Genomic DNA, 13,512 nt, shown 5'->3' on the forward strand with positions numbered 1-13,512 from the left:
TTTTCAAGCATGTAACTCAAATTTTACAAATGTATATAAAATATTTTTCAGAGCAAAAAAAACAAGCACTTAAACTTTATATTAGTGAATGTTGTTAATGCAATTTTCAGTGTTTTCTTTATGGTTTAAGTTGCTATTTTTTCCAATACATCAACCTTCTGACAAATTCCACAAATTTCCAGAAGACAAACAAGAAGTGCAGCATTTAAAGGGTCTTAATATCTGAAACAAACATCACACCAGTGCACAAATTTCTAATTGCCACAGCAACAATAAGCCACAATCAAGTATTTTAAATAAATAAAAAGCCCTGAAACATCCTCCAAACACTTGAACAGACTGAAGTTGAGAATAAAAAGTGTTAAAACACGTGCAGAGTTACAGTCTGAGCTGTTCAGAAACATGCAACCAGCCGCAGGTACGAACCTCTTCTCTGTGAAAAACCCGCAGACTGAAGCTGGAAGCCGCGTGCACTTTGTCACAGTGTGTGTGTGTGTGTGTGAGTGTGAGTGTGTGTGAGTGTGTGTGCAGGCGCGGGGGACGGGACCTTACCTGTTGCGCCCGGGACGTGCTGCCGTGCCGCTGGCCTGCGCAGACTGTGCACGGTGGGTGGATGGATGGATGGATGGATGGATGGATGGGCGCGTGAAGCGGAGCCGGGGCGTGGCCACGTGGGAGCGGGTGAGGTGGGCTCATTGAAAAAAAAAAAAAAAAAAAAAAAAAACAAGAAGAAAGAAAGAAAAGAGATAGAAAAAGAAAGACAGCCCACTCAAAAAGTCACTGCCTGTCGAGTTTCAGACCGGATGGATTGAAACCACCAACATGTCGGAGGGACTTTCAGATTCATGAACAGGAAGAGGAGTTAATCATATTATAATACCTGTTTCTCATAAATGAATCAACCGTCCTGTGGTTACAGGCCTGAAATCATCACATCACCTGATTCTAGAAAGTAATGTACGAAGTACACGATAGCTTTTCAAAAATATTTCTTTTTTATTCAAAGCACATTACAAACACTGGTAAATGAGTCAACTCTATCATCATCATCATTCTCATAATCAGAAACAAATATGTTCAAAACGCATTGAAACCAAACTATTCTATTCTCAGAGGACTAAAATCTTCACATCACTGAAAATGTAATCAACGACAAGTAGGAGTAAAAGTACAAAGCGTCCCAATTACAAACGTATTTTTAATTTGTATAAAATATTTATGTTTAACCAAACGTAAGTAAACACTGTGATACATAAAGAAACCTTCCTGTCATCATGTCATCTGAAAAATTTAAGACGAGTGAAATAATGATTTGAAAATACTGGAATGAAACTATAAAGTACCGGTAGTTATTCATTTTCACAATCTGTTCAAAACACTGTGGTAAATAAACAGATATAACACAAGCTTTTAGATTAAAGAATTAACTCACTGCTCTTTTTAAAGTAATGAAGTAGACAGTTTAATCTACACTGAATTATGACTCCGATTACTCACTGGAGATTTACTCATTAAAGTACAAATGCAGCAAACCGCCACTTAGTCACAGTGATGTGATTATTTGTAGTTCGTTACTTCCACTGCTTCTTATTACTGAGTACTACACTGAATATCAGCACAGATAAATCATGACGATGAGAACAGCAGCATGTGTGTTTTTGTTCTAAAAAAGGAGAATTTATTTCTTAAATCATATATTTTGTTTACTGTAACTCAAAGTTTTTGTTCATAAATGACTTTTTTTTCTCCCCATTACTGCATTTGTATGTGTAACATTTGACCCATTATTTGTACACATATTGAATGTACGAATAGATATTAAACAAAAAAATTCTCCATGTTACTCTTGTGGTCAGATTTGATTGAAATTTGGTAAAACAGTGAGGTGGAGTGATGCTGCTATGAAGCATGTCAGGCTGTTATGCTTCTTATCAGCACTCATTGAAAGTGAGAAAGTCTCAGTGTGACAAAGGCAACAAACGCTTCGAAAAACGCTTCTGATCCATCGTCCAGTCATCCTATCATGATCGGTATCATTTTAATACACAGCACCAGGCTCTGAAAGTCAGAAAAATAGACCATGTATTTTCAATATTACTTATATGAGTGTCAGACCTAAACGTATGTGCTCATCTTGCAGTTGTAACGTGCCCAGTATCCTGAAAATTGATGAAGCTTCCATCAAGTTAGATTTGATTTGAACGTTAAATGGGTCAAACTAAAGTCGAGTTACAATTATAAATGTGTCTTTATTTTCTCTGGCAAAGCAGGGGTGTATAAACAACTTCTGCTAAGTTACACACCTGCTCAGGTCACTGTTCTAACATCAGCTATGCAAAACGTCACTGCCAAATAAGTGTGTTTTCTTCAGAAGATCGTCCAGTTTCTTTTAATGCTTGTGTATGATCCCCTATACTCAGATTCTGCTTTACTTAAAAAAACTAGAGTCTTCCTTCCATCTCCTAACTCATCGTGTGACTGTAGGCTGAGCTCACAAACTCAAATTAGTTTGACTTCATGCAGAACTGTGTGTTGTGTGGCTGGATAGCTCAAATAGACTGTCAACACTGATCCAAAGACGCAATTGACCATCATTCAGTTCAGATGTGGCCAAAATCACAGCATGGGACAGACCAAAAGAGTGCCTATAATAAATGCTTTGAAGAGATATCGGTCACTGTTTTGAATTCTGTATCAAGTTCACAACAGTTTCACATGAAACACATTGTATTCATCCAATTGTCATGGAAGGCAAAGTTAGAGTGCAGAATGTTCCAGTGGCATACATTTTGTTTTTGATATATTCTAATGAGAATATCATGTGAGGATAAAAGCAGTGTTGTCAGTAAGGTACGGTCAGTTTATTTCTTTGATAATTAAACATTGAAAGAACATTAAAATTATGTCTCAGATCATGAAAAACAACAGTAAAAGGAAGACTGATCCATCCGTCCATCCACCCATCCACTTGCTGTCATCTTTGTCAAGGTTTTGGTTAAAAAAACCTATGTGACTTTTTTCTTGAGATGAACATATATGCCTGTTGAAGGAAATTATAGTAACATAATTAGGCATTCAGGTTATTTCTACATATATGTATTTTTTTATGCAAACAATTGGCAAAAATGATTTGATTGTGTTTATTTAGTTATTCATACTTAGTTTTTTCCTGATATTAAGGTAATAGGTAATTACCTTATTACCTTACCTAGAAAAGAAGTGTTGATCAATATGCACGGTCCCTGATAAATAAATAAATAAATAAATAAATAAATAAATAAATAAATAAATAAATAACTAAATTATGGCAACTCCCATATTTGATGATGATGATAATAATAATAATAATAATAATAATAATAATAATAATAATAATAATAATAATAATAATAATAGTAATAATAATACATTTTAATTAGAAATGTGATATATTTGGACCTTGACTTCATCAGTGCGACTTGTTTTCAGTTGTACTGTGTTTTTTCATGTGTTCCAAGTGTTGCGTTCCTCCTTTGTTATGTTGCTGAAGACGAAGGAGGATGGGACGGACCACTTTGTGGACACCCCCGCTCGCGCTCCCCCCTCCGCTCCTCGCGCTTGGTTTGTCCCGCCCTGCTTCCTCCGCTGCTAGCTGCTAGCTTGGCGGTGTGACCGAAGGTTTGCGCTGACAGGCTGCTGTCACACAGCTACCATGTTATCCCATTCCCGGTGTCTCACCAGGAATTTCGGCCGCTCCCTCTCCGCCCTCCGCCAGGTAGGCAACGCACCAACCGCACGCCGCCGTTGCCGCTCGTCCCGGGCACTCCTCGCTGTCACCGGGCTGCAGGTCAACGCTCCCCGGGAGCTAGCGCTAGCAGTAGCCGTGTTGCCGCTGTAGGCCACGGACAGGCCAAGGACAGTATGACACTTCCCTCCACAAGCCTCTATTGTAGCTAAAACACTCCAGACTGTTCTGAGCGGCCGTCTCCTCCCTTGACGTTATTTTTGACACAAAGTAGCAGCACCGTGGCGGCCGTTGGCACTTTTCCACTGATATTGAAATAGCTCCTAGCTAGGTGCACTGCAGGCTAGTTAGTTAGTTAGCTAGCTGCGGCTTGCTGTCATCATGCTGAGGTCACACAGTAATCCGTGAGAGAAATACTAAAACATGCAAACAGTAATCTCATTTTCACTTCTGCAGCTGCATTAGAGGTTAAGTCAGTACAGCCACGTGCCATTTTAAATTATAGGCTGGATTAATTGTCACCTTGTCAATGAGATTAGTTGCAGTTAATTAAGCCTTAATGCGGGTGTTTTTCTATTTGTTTTGTTTGATCATCACTTTAAAGATCCCTTCTCTCGTGAAGACCTTATTTGTATCTGTTGCAGTGACCTACAAGCCTCCAGGCTGTTATTGATCATGTCAAAGGTCAATGTTAAATGACTTTTGACCTGCTTCACTGTCATTTCTGCACAACAACACCTGTTAGAAACTCGTTTTTTTCCTTATTTGTGTTATTGTGAATCATTGCTCTGAGTGCACATTGTTGTGTAATGTTTGATTTTTGTGTGTTTTTCCCCCCCACAGGGGAATAATGGGTTAGCTCGCCGTGCCACGGCAGGTATGAATGCTTTGTTGTTAAACATGTACTCTTCTGACACTGCCAAGACGTTTTTGACATTGTTCTCTTGTCCTCCCTCTGACAGCTTTATCAGCTAGCCATTCTGTCACTTTTAACAACCAAGTGTAAGTACATACACTCTGACCAGAGCGTCTGTTTGTAGATATGTATTGATGCAGTTATTGGACGGCATGCAGCCCCTAGCTGACAAACTCTGTCTCCCCCGCACTTCCTGAAATGTATTTTCAATCACTATCCATTATATTTGAGTGATTCACCCAAAAGCAGAAACAAGCCAAAATGTTTTAACTATTAATACTTTCTTTTCAGTAAATATGATCCCCGGTCCAGTGTCTTCCAAATTCAGTACTTCAGGACATCTGTAGCCTACAGTAGGTGTAATTCTTCCATTTTTATTTAAAGAGCAATCAGTGATTTTGAGACTGAAGGAAAACGTCTCTTTTCTCTCCAGGAGATGAAGTCGTCACAGTCAAGACTCCTGCGTTCGCAGAGTCTGTCACAGAGGGGGACGTGAGGTGGGAGAAAGGTAAGACATTCAATTAAAGCTAGGGTTGGCGATTTGAATGAGATACATTTTTTTAAATACTGGTTAAAATGATCTTTATGACCCGATGGGAAGCAATTCATGGCGTTTTCTTAAAGTAGTTTGGAAAATATCCGCTATCTACAGCATGAGTAAAACGGGAAAAACAGCAACCAATCGTCTTGACGGGACACCTTTTTTTAAACCAATCAAATCCCTTCGCCGTTCGACCTGCCCCCTGCGCGTACATGTGAATGTCGTGCACTGACCCTGGTTCAGTGCGCACGTAGAAGGACGGAGCGTCGTTGCAGAATGGCGGAGAAGAATGTTTGGGGCTTTGCTTAACGGTGAGTGTGCCATACCTTGGCTTAGTGCAAATAAAGAAAAACGAAGAAACGAAGCGCTGAGGACAGGTTACGCCAGGAATGCACAGGACGCGGAAGCGCCGCACGCACTGCGAGGAACGTCTCCGCGTCTCCGCTCCCAACGGAGCTCCTCCAATGGGGTGGGAGCTGGGCGGAGCCTTGGGGAGATGCTACATTCCTGCTACATGCTAGTTTTCCAAGATCGCCAACCCTAGCTTTAATCATATATAGGTACATCTAAAGTCGCTTTTCATGCATTTAATTAATTTTAATAGTGATAAGTATAGGCTCCAGGTGAAAATATCGGTGGGACATGTGATTTTGTGAAATGTTGTAATTTCTGCATATACTGTAAGTTGACATTAGCGTGATCAATAAGCTAAAGCTGTGAAGAAGAAAACAAAAAATGTTTGGTATTATTTTTGGTGAAATCAATCTAAAACATATGAAGGTTTTACAGCTTGACTTTTCTGTTGTGGTCTGATTTTCCTAGTTGTTTTTGGTGCAGATGTCTGTCAGATGCTAAAACAGTGTTTTCCTTCCAGCTGTTGGTGACACTGTCTCTGAGGATGAGGTGGTGTGTGAAATTGAGACTGATAAGGTAAAACTAACAAAGATGTGAAAACATAGTTTTTTTATGGGTTCCCTTTACTTTTAAGAGTGACTGTCATGATAATGTACTGTTACTCACCTTGTAATTGTTGTATAAAAAGAATAAAATACAAAGTTAAGTGTCTTTATATGCATACTCTGTTTTGGTGTGTGCTTTCAGACCTCGGTGCAGGTTCCTTCTCCTGCTTCTGGAGTGATTGAGGAGCTTTTGGTCCCAGATGGAGGAAAGGTTGAAGGAGGAACTCCACTCTTCAAACTCAGAAAAGGAGGTCTGTCTGTTTTTACTGAAAACAGGATTAAAACGATACTCCTCAGCCATCAACAGCTCTCTTTCTCTCTCTCTCTCTCTTTAGCCGGCGCTGCCAAAGCTGCAGAGGCTCCTAAAGTGGAGGCTGCCGCCGCTCCACCTCCCTCTGCCGCCGCCCCTCCTCCCCCACCTCCTCCGGCCCCCTCAGCTGTGGGGCCCATTCCCACCAGCATGCCCCCCGTGCCACCTGTGCCAGCACATGCTATGGACACCAAACCAGGTTAGCCGCCGTCAGGCAGACGGCCCCCGTCATGTGAGAGCTGTTTTGGTTGACATCTGTGTTCTTGACCTTTCAGCTCACATGATTAATCATTGTTCGGTGGTCTGTAGGCAGCGGCTTCTCTGCGCTGTCAGTAAATCTCTCCATGTCTGACAGAAACTCACTCTTTCCTTTTTTTTTTTTTTTTTTTTTTTTTTTTTTGTGTGTGTGTGTGTTTTTTTTATGTGTCAAAGTTTCAGCCATCAAGCCCACTGCAGCGCCGGCTGCAGCAGCAGCAGCAGCGCAGGTGGAGGGCGGGGCCAAAGCAGCGAGGACAGAGAGCAGGGTAATGGAACATGGCCACCCATTTGTGGTTACTGGTTACATTTCTTTTTTTCCTGTTTGGGGTTAGTAGTGTGGCATGAAATTCTGAAAGTGTTTACAGAGTTGAATTTAAATGTTGTTTTTTTTTTCTTTTTAATTCAGGTTAAGATGAACCGCATGAGACTGAGAATTGCACAGAGACTGAAGGAAGCTCAGAACACCTGCGCCATGCTGACGACGTTTAACGAGGTCGACATGAGGTAGGAAATCCCAATTTAACCGGCCTACATTTCATCACCCTCGATGCCGCTTTAGGTAATAAACTTGATGAAAGTTCTCGTAAGTTGGCACGTCAGTCGCCGCCTCGGAGAAGATGCAGATTTCACACAACATTTCGGGTTCGCTCACTGCGAGTGTTTGCTGGTAAAAGGAAATAAACAACACAAATGGTTATAGATTGAAATCTGCCCAATAGGAAAAGCTTTTTGAAAGCCGATATCCTCTTAAACGCTGGAATGTAAATATTTGGTGGTAATTCCATCTAAAACGAAGATAAGATTTGGTAAAACAGGTTTTTATTAATTTACAAGGAAATGTTATTGTCTGCGCTCGCCCCCTGTGCTGAAGAGGACACTTTGAGGGTTTCTTTTCCCCGCAAATGTGCGGTGTCGGCTTTCGGCTATTCAGGGTTTTCTGTGCGTCCTAATTGGATTGACATTGACGGTCTGGAGGAAGACTTCCCAGGCCGGGGCTCATCTGGAGCCGAAGGAGCGAGTCGGAACAGCAGGCCGGGAGCATCTGCGGGGGCCCGCAGAGACCTGCGCTCTGAGTGGAAGAGCTGCCTCAACCGATATGGGCTTTTATGACGGCCCAATAAGATTTACAGGCTCTAGAAAGTGAAGATTTTTATCGCTTCTTCTCTCCTTTCTCGGAGAGTCTGCATCTTGGGAGGGGCTAATCGCGTTAGCGGAGAAACCCTAGAGCTTCAACAGGGTTAGAGACAGGAAAACAAACAATTAAAAGGAGAGATACACCAGAAAAAATGAGCAGCGGTGAAACAATTAGCAGGCCGATTTCAGAAGCGTTATTCACCACTATCTGAACCGGCGGTCTGCCGTGGCGGCAAAGTCTCTGTCGGATTCAAAATGGCGTCTAAAGACACTTTGTGTGGAAATGTGGGGACAATATTCCATTAGTCATATTGAAGGGCAGTGATGACGGATGAGTCGATGTTGGTTTTGCACTTTAAAGCCGGAGGTTTGAAACATTCGTGACATTTGTGACGGTTTTATAATAACTTCCAATCCAGCAGCTTTACTCTGAAGTCATTCTTTTTAAAAAGAATAGCATCTTTTCTTAGATCTGGTGAAAATAATCATCCCAGAAAACAAATATAATAATCATTAATAAAATAATAATTATCTCCTGTTCCTGAACACAAATTCACTCATTTTATAAATAAATTATTTATTATTGTTTAATCATCCATTCATTTTCTACAACAAATTTTAAAAATTCAACACTGGTGAAAGCTGGAATTAATCCCCGCTGACAGAAAGTTACACACACACACACACACACACACACCTCGATGAAAGGGAGAACAGGGGAGAACATGCAGATCTCACACTGAAAGCCGCTCAGTCGGCCTCGCCGTGCTGTGAATACTTGTGGCAGGAAGACACTCTGGCCAAGTTGCCGTGGCGACACCTGTAAAACTAGACCAGCTGAAGAGACACGACGGCGTTTCATTGATCTGATTGTCATTTGTCCCAAAAAACAAGCCCTCCTGTAGTGCTTATTGATTGATTTGTCTGCGTGCATGCGTGAAAGTTACAACTGTTTTCACCCGTTTGGGATCAATGAGGTTTGTTAAGTTTTTTTTTTTTTTTTTCTTCTTTTCATTTGTGTCTCATTGTTCTGCAGCAACGTCACCGAGATGAGGAAAACGTACAAAGATGCCTTCCTGAAAAAGCACAACATCAAGCTGGGCTTCATGTCTGCGTTCGTGAAGGCTGCGGCGTACGCTCTGTCTGACCAACCTGCTGTCAACGCCGGTGCGCCTCCCGCCTTTCAACCAACCAGAAACTTCGCTGCATGCTCTCTTTTTTGATGTCTTGCGCTAAGTGGGAAGACTTTGCAGATATGTGTGTCTGTGTGTGTGTGTGTGTGTGTGTGTGTGTGTGTGTGTGTGTGTGTGTGTGTGTGTGTGTGTGTGTGTGTGTGTGTGTGTGTGTGTGTGTGTGTGTGTGTGTGTGTGTGTGTGTGTGTGTGTGTGTGTGTGTGTGTGTGTGTGTGTGTGTGGTGACAAATGAGATTAAAGGTTCAGTATTTTTCATTTCCAAACCACAAAACCACTTCTCACTCATCTACTGCCCTTATACCACCCTGACCTATTTAGAGCGACCGCACGGGAGCAGAAGTGTGTTTTCGAGCAGTCTTTTAGAAATCTGAAATGGTCTGTGGCTTTGTTTTTTTAGTTGCCTATGCTTTCAACCGGAACGTGACAGGAACACAGTTCGCAAGAAAAGAAACTTAACCTTAGCAGTTGAAGTATTGACTGTTTGAATGTCTCTGGTGTTTGTTGCAGTAATTGACGACACAACCAAAGAGATTGTGTACAGGGACTACGTTGACATCAGTGTGGCCGTGGCCACTCCGAAGGTAAGAGCTCACACTCCAGGCCAGAACCCTCCATCCTGACGGAAACTCGAGCTACATGACTTCTTGCTCAGGGTCTGGTGGTTCCCGTCATCCGGAACGTGGAGGGAATGAACTTTGCCGACATCGAGAAGGCCATCAACTTGTTGGGAGAGAAGGTAAGAAACGGTTTATTGTCATCCGTTCGTGTGGAGGTTCGATCGTCACGGTGGCGATCTGGCGCTCGCAGGCCCGGAAGAACGAGCTGGCCGTGGAGGACATGGACGGAGGGACCTTCACCATCAGCAACGGCGGTGTGTTCGGCTCCATGTTCGGCACGCCCATCATCAACCCGCCGCAGTCGGCCATTCTGGGCATGCACGGCATCTTCGACAGGCCGGTGGCCATCGGTGGAAAGGTCGGCGTCCTCCACGGCGAGTCGGCTTTCACTCGAAACCGCGGCCGTCTCATCGTAACACTCTCTCTCTCCCGTCCTCCAGGTGGAGATCCGTCCCATGATGTACGTCGCCCTGACGTACGACCACCGCCTGATCGACGGGAGAGAGGCCGTCACCTTCCTGCGCAAGATCAAGTCCGTGGTGGAAGACCCCCGGGTGCTGCTCATCGACATGTGAACCCCCGTCCGCTCCAGGCCCAGACAAACAAACCACCCCACACAAACAGTGGCTGTTCTCACCCGATGAACATTACCGTAACTGCAGTCTATATATTGTCGTGTTGGTCAAGTAGGAAAAAGAAAAAAAGAGAAAAGGCTTTCTGCCTGAACAGTTGGGCCGTGCAATGGACGTTGGTGAGGCTGGCGGTGGTCCGAAGGCTCTGGGGGGTCTGGGGTTTGTGGTGCTGGTCTCTAGATCAAAAGAAAAGGGGGAATTCTATAACCTGTGCGCCATATGTCATTTTCTACATACAAATGAAAAGTTTTCCGCACATTGTGAGACGAATGGCAATTAGCGACGAAACTCCGGGCAGACGATTTCATGATTTTATCTGAGAGAAGAACAACGAAGCACACATCGGGCTACAAACTTTAGAAACACTATGCTAGACTCCAAATTCTCCACGCTCTGAAGAGACCCCAGTTGTATGCCATCGGTTTCTCAAAATATGAGGAAAATTCTCTTTTTGATGTGTAAGAAAGGCTATTTAAAGACAAAATGTTTTAAGAAATAAACGCTGCATACTCGACTGTAGAGCTTGTGTGGAAGTTTTTAAAACGTGGGCGGCAACTTGAAAGATGGCTGAGCTTTTACATAAACCCTCCAGAGAGACACAAAGTGAAGACGTCTGATTTTTATGACTCTCTGCAGTGAGTGGTGTGACAAGACGGATGAAACAGAGCGAGGAGTCTGGTCTGTCCGCAGCAGCCCCAGATGTAGCGTTGTGGTCTATTCATAGGAAGTGAAATCGTATACAGCAGGCTGTGAAGCTCATTTTGGCTCGGGGGCCGAATGCAACATGCATGTTTCGTCTTAACTGTAAAGCTATAACAGTATAAAGAAAAAGAAAACTTTTAGTGCAGTAAAATATGTTAAATTGAGTGTTCCTTCTCGGGGCTGCATGTTTTCAAGCCGTCTCGTTTTGATCTAATGTAGTGCAGAATGAGGCGTGGACTCATGAAACGCCCTCTGGGGTCGCCAAAGACAAAGTTTTATTTAATTAAATGTAGTTTTCAAACCATAAAAGATAGAAACTTCCTTTTTTCCCCTTAAAACCGGGACATTTCAGGCTTTCGGAGCGTCGTTTCGCCACCTTGCTACGCTGTTCAGATAATATACTGGCTGTGTCCGAATGTCCTCACTATTCCCTGTATAGGGCACTACATACATACATAGTGCAGACGCCATTTGTAGGGCTGTCCGAATGTCCAGATAGCAAAAAAGAAGGGCACTAGAAATTTCCCACAATGCATCTTGAAAAGCAGTGAGCATCGATGGTCCCTAGACGACTCAATACTACCCATCGTGCATCGCGAATCTCCAGCAAAATGGCGGAAGAGCAGCAGCGCGAGCCGGGAAGAATTTAATAACACCTGGCGCATGAAAGACAAACCCACAAAGTGGGGGTTCAAGCTGTTCATGCCGGCGGACAGCAGTCCCGCCAACGCTTTCGTCCTTCGCCAAGAAATAAGCGAGGAAAGGGGACAGAAGGCCTTGACACATGAACAGTGCACTGAAGAGCTGACAGCCCAGCTGCTTGGAACCCCCATGAAGAGCTGTCCTGCCCCGGCGCCTGCGGAACACCTACCTGCAGCAATCTCTAACCAAGAAGACCCAGACTGGCGTGCCTCTCACGGAAGGAGAAGCTGTGTCCACTGCAGGCAGGGTGAGGGTCAGAAGATGAGCACTCCGTGGAAATGCCAGAGGTGTGACGTTCCTCCATGCCTGATCCTTGACCGGAACTGCTTTTTGAAACCTCACTCAGCCCCAGGCAACATGTCAGCTTTGTTTCCTTCAAAAACTGGACTCAGATTTGTCCACAAAGGCCTAAAGGCTCATTTTCAAGAGTTGTTTTTCTTTTTTGGTGTCATTGAGTGTGTTTTTTTTTTTTTTAATAAAGTGTGAGATTAAAATTTCCGTGAGGCGAGGGCTATTTCTCCAAAATGGCCAGGGACCCCAGAGGGTAACGTCAGAATGTGAGCTATGGCAGCGAGATGTTTGAGCTCTGAAAATAGCGAGCGTCGGCCTCGACCCCGTGACCCCGCTGATGGTTAACCGGTCTTTTCTCAGACCAGGCACGCCCTGCATGGGAGCCAGTGTTTCAGATGGGTGAAGCTCCGGATAAATTATTGATAAATTAACCTTTTTTTATCAAACTCCTGAAATAACTCTTGAGCAGAGGTGTGAAACATAAGGCCTGTGGACCAAAACTGGCCTGCGAGAGGCTCCAATTGGACCCACCCAAAAAATTTTTTTTTTTTTTTGACATTTCACTATATTTTGCCCCAGAAGTTTTAATTGAAATTGACTTTATGTTGAGATTGTAGGAAGTCTCGCTAGCATTTGTTTGATTTTCCAATAAATATAGAATTTTCATCACTTATGTTCTGCACCACAACAAAAAAAGGCTTTAAAGTTTAAATTCAAATGTCAGTATGGCATTGATTTATTGGTCCGGCCCTCTGGAGGTGAAATTTCGTTGCATTTGGCCCCTGAACTCGAATCTTTGCTAAATATTTCAAGTACCTAAAGCTCTGCCGAGTATTTGCTACTTTGTATCCACTTAAATTTTGCTTTATCGTTACAGTGAGACTTCCGCTGGCTTCACTTGGCTGAAAGATCTATATTCAAATCATATTTATCAGTTATTTATGGCAAATAGATATAAAGCAGGAATCTTTGTTCACTTCATGAAAGCAGATCAACACAATAATTCAAATTGTGGCTGTGCAAGTATAAAGTAGTGAAGTACTCCATGGTAATGTGAATATATGTCTAATTTGTTACTTTTAGCCTCAGTTTTACAACACAAACCTTCAGCCCAGCTGTTCATCTACTCTTTAATATATTTCACTCTCTAATGGGTGAACCGATGGTGGAGATCAGTGTTGTTTTTCTGTGGTTGACACTCTTCACACAGACAAAAGCCCCTGTTTCTTTCTCACTGTAGTTTGTGTGGTCTGCTTTTGTCTGAGTGTGTGTGAGTCTCTGTGTGTTTAAACCCCGAGCAGGACGGAGTGTAACAGAAGCTGGATGGATGTCATCTGCTTCACTCTGTTGGTTGGTGTTCTTAATGTTATGGCTTATGAATGCGTGTGATTCTACACCAGGGGTCTGCATCGTGCGCATGAAGATCTCTTCAATTAAAAAAAAAAGGGGGGCTACATGACTCTTATAACTCCTCCCTGTAAATACTTTATACTATTTATTTTGTGGAAATAATAGTTACCATTAGGACTTGAA

At 43.0% G+C, this 13,512-nt stretch overlaps 1 protein-coding gene across 1 annotated transcript; it reads left to right on the plus strand.

Annotated features, from left to right (window-relative positions):
* The first annotated feature begins 3,600 nt into the window (after nucleotides 1-3,600).
* dlst (dihydrolipoamide S-succinyltransferase) lies at nucleotides 3,601-10,798 on the plus strand. Its single transcript, XM_030116774.1, has 15 exons — nucleotides 3,601-3,754; nucleotides 4,568-4,601; nucleotides 4,687-4,726; nucleotides 4,932-4,993; nucleotides 5,074-5,148; nucleotides 6,056-6,111; nucleotides 6,283-6,391; nucleotides 6,476-6,649; nucleotides 6,883-6,974; nucleotides 7,115-7,212; nucleotides 8,879-9,009; nucleotides 9,543-9,616; nucleotides 9,688-9,771; nucleotides 9,843-10,010; nucleotides 10,093-10,798. The coding sequence occupies exons 1-15, from the start codon at nucleotides 3,692-3,694 to the stop codon at nucleotides 10,225-10,227; spliced, it is 1,395 nt and encodes a 464-aa protein (XP_029972634.1). The 5' UTR covers nucleotides 3,601-3,691; the 3' UTR covers nucleotides 10,228-10,798.
* The last annotated feature ends 2,714 nt before the right edge of the window (nucleotides 10,799-13,512 follow it).

The sequence above is a fragment of the Salarias fasciatus genome, chromosome 19 (genome assembly GCF_902148845.1).
Source record: "Salarias fasciatus chromosome 19, fSalaFa1.1, whole genome shotgun sequence".
Lineage (NCBI taxonomy): Eukaryota > Metazoa > Chordata > Actinopteri > Blenniiformes > Blenniidae > Salarias > Salarias fasciatus.

What these genes read in the sequence shown, in the direction of transcription:
- dlst (XM_030116774.1), top strand. Translation starts at nt 3,692, where the DNA reads ATGTTATCCCATTCCCGGTGTCTCACCAGGAATTTCGGCCGCTCCCTC. An exon ending in GTCACTTTTAACAACCAAGT is followed by an intron (nt 4,727 to 4,931) that starts GTAAGTACATAC and finishes CTTTCTTTTCAG; the next exon opens with TAAATATGATCCCCGGTCCA. An exon ending in TTTAACGAGGTCGACATGAG is followed by an intron (nt 7,213 to 8,878) that starts GTAGGAAATCCC and finishes ATTGTTCTGCAG; the next exon opens with CAACGTCACCGAGATGAGGA.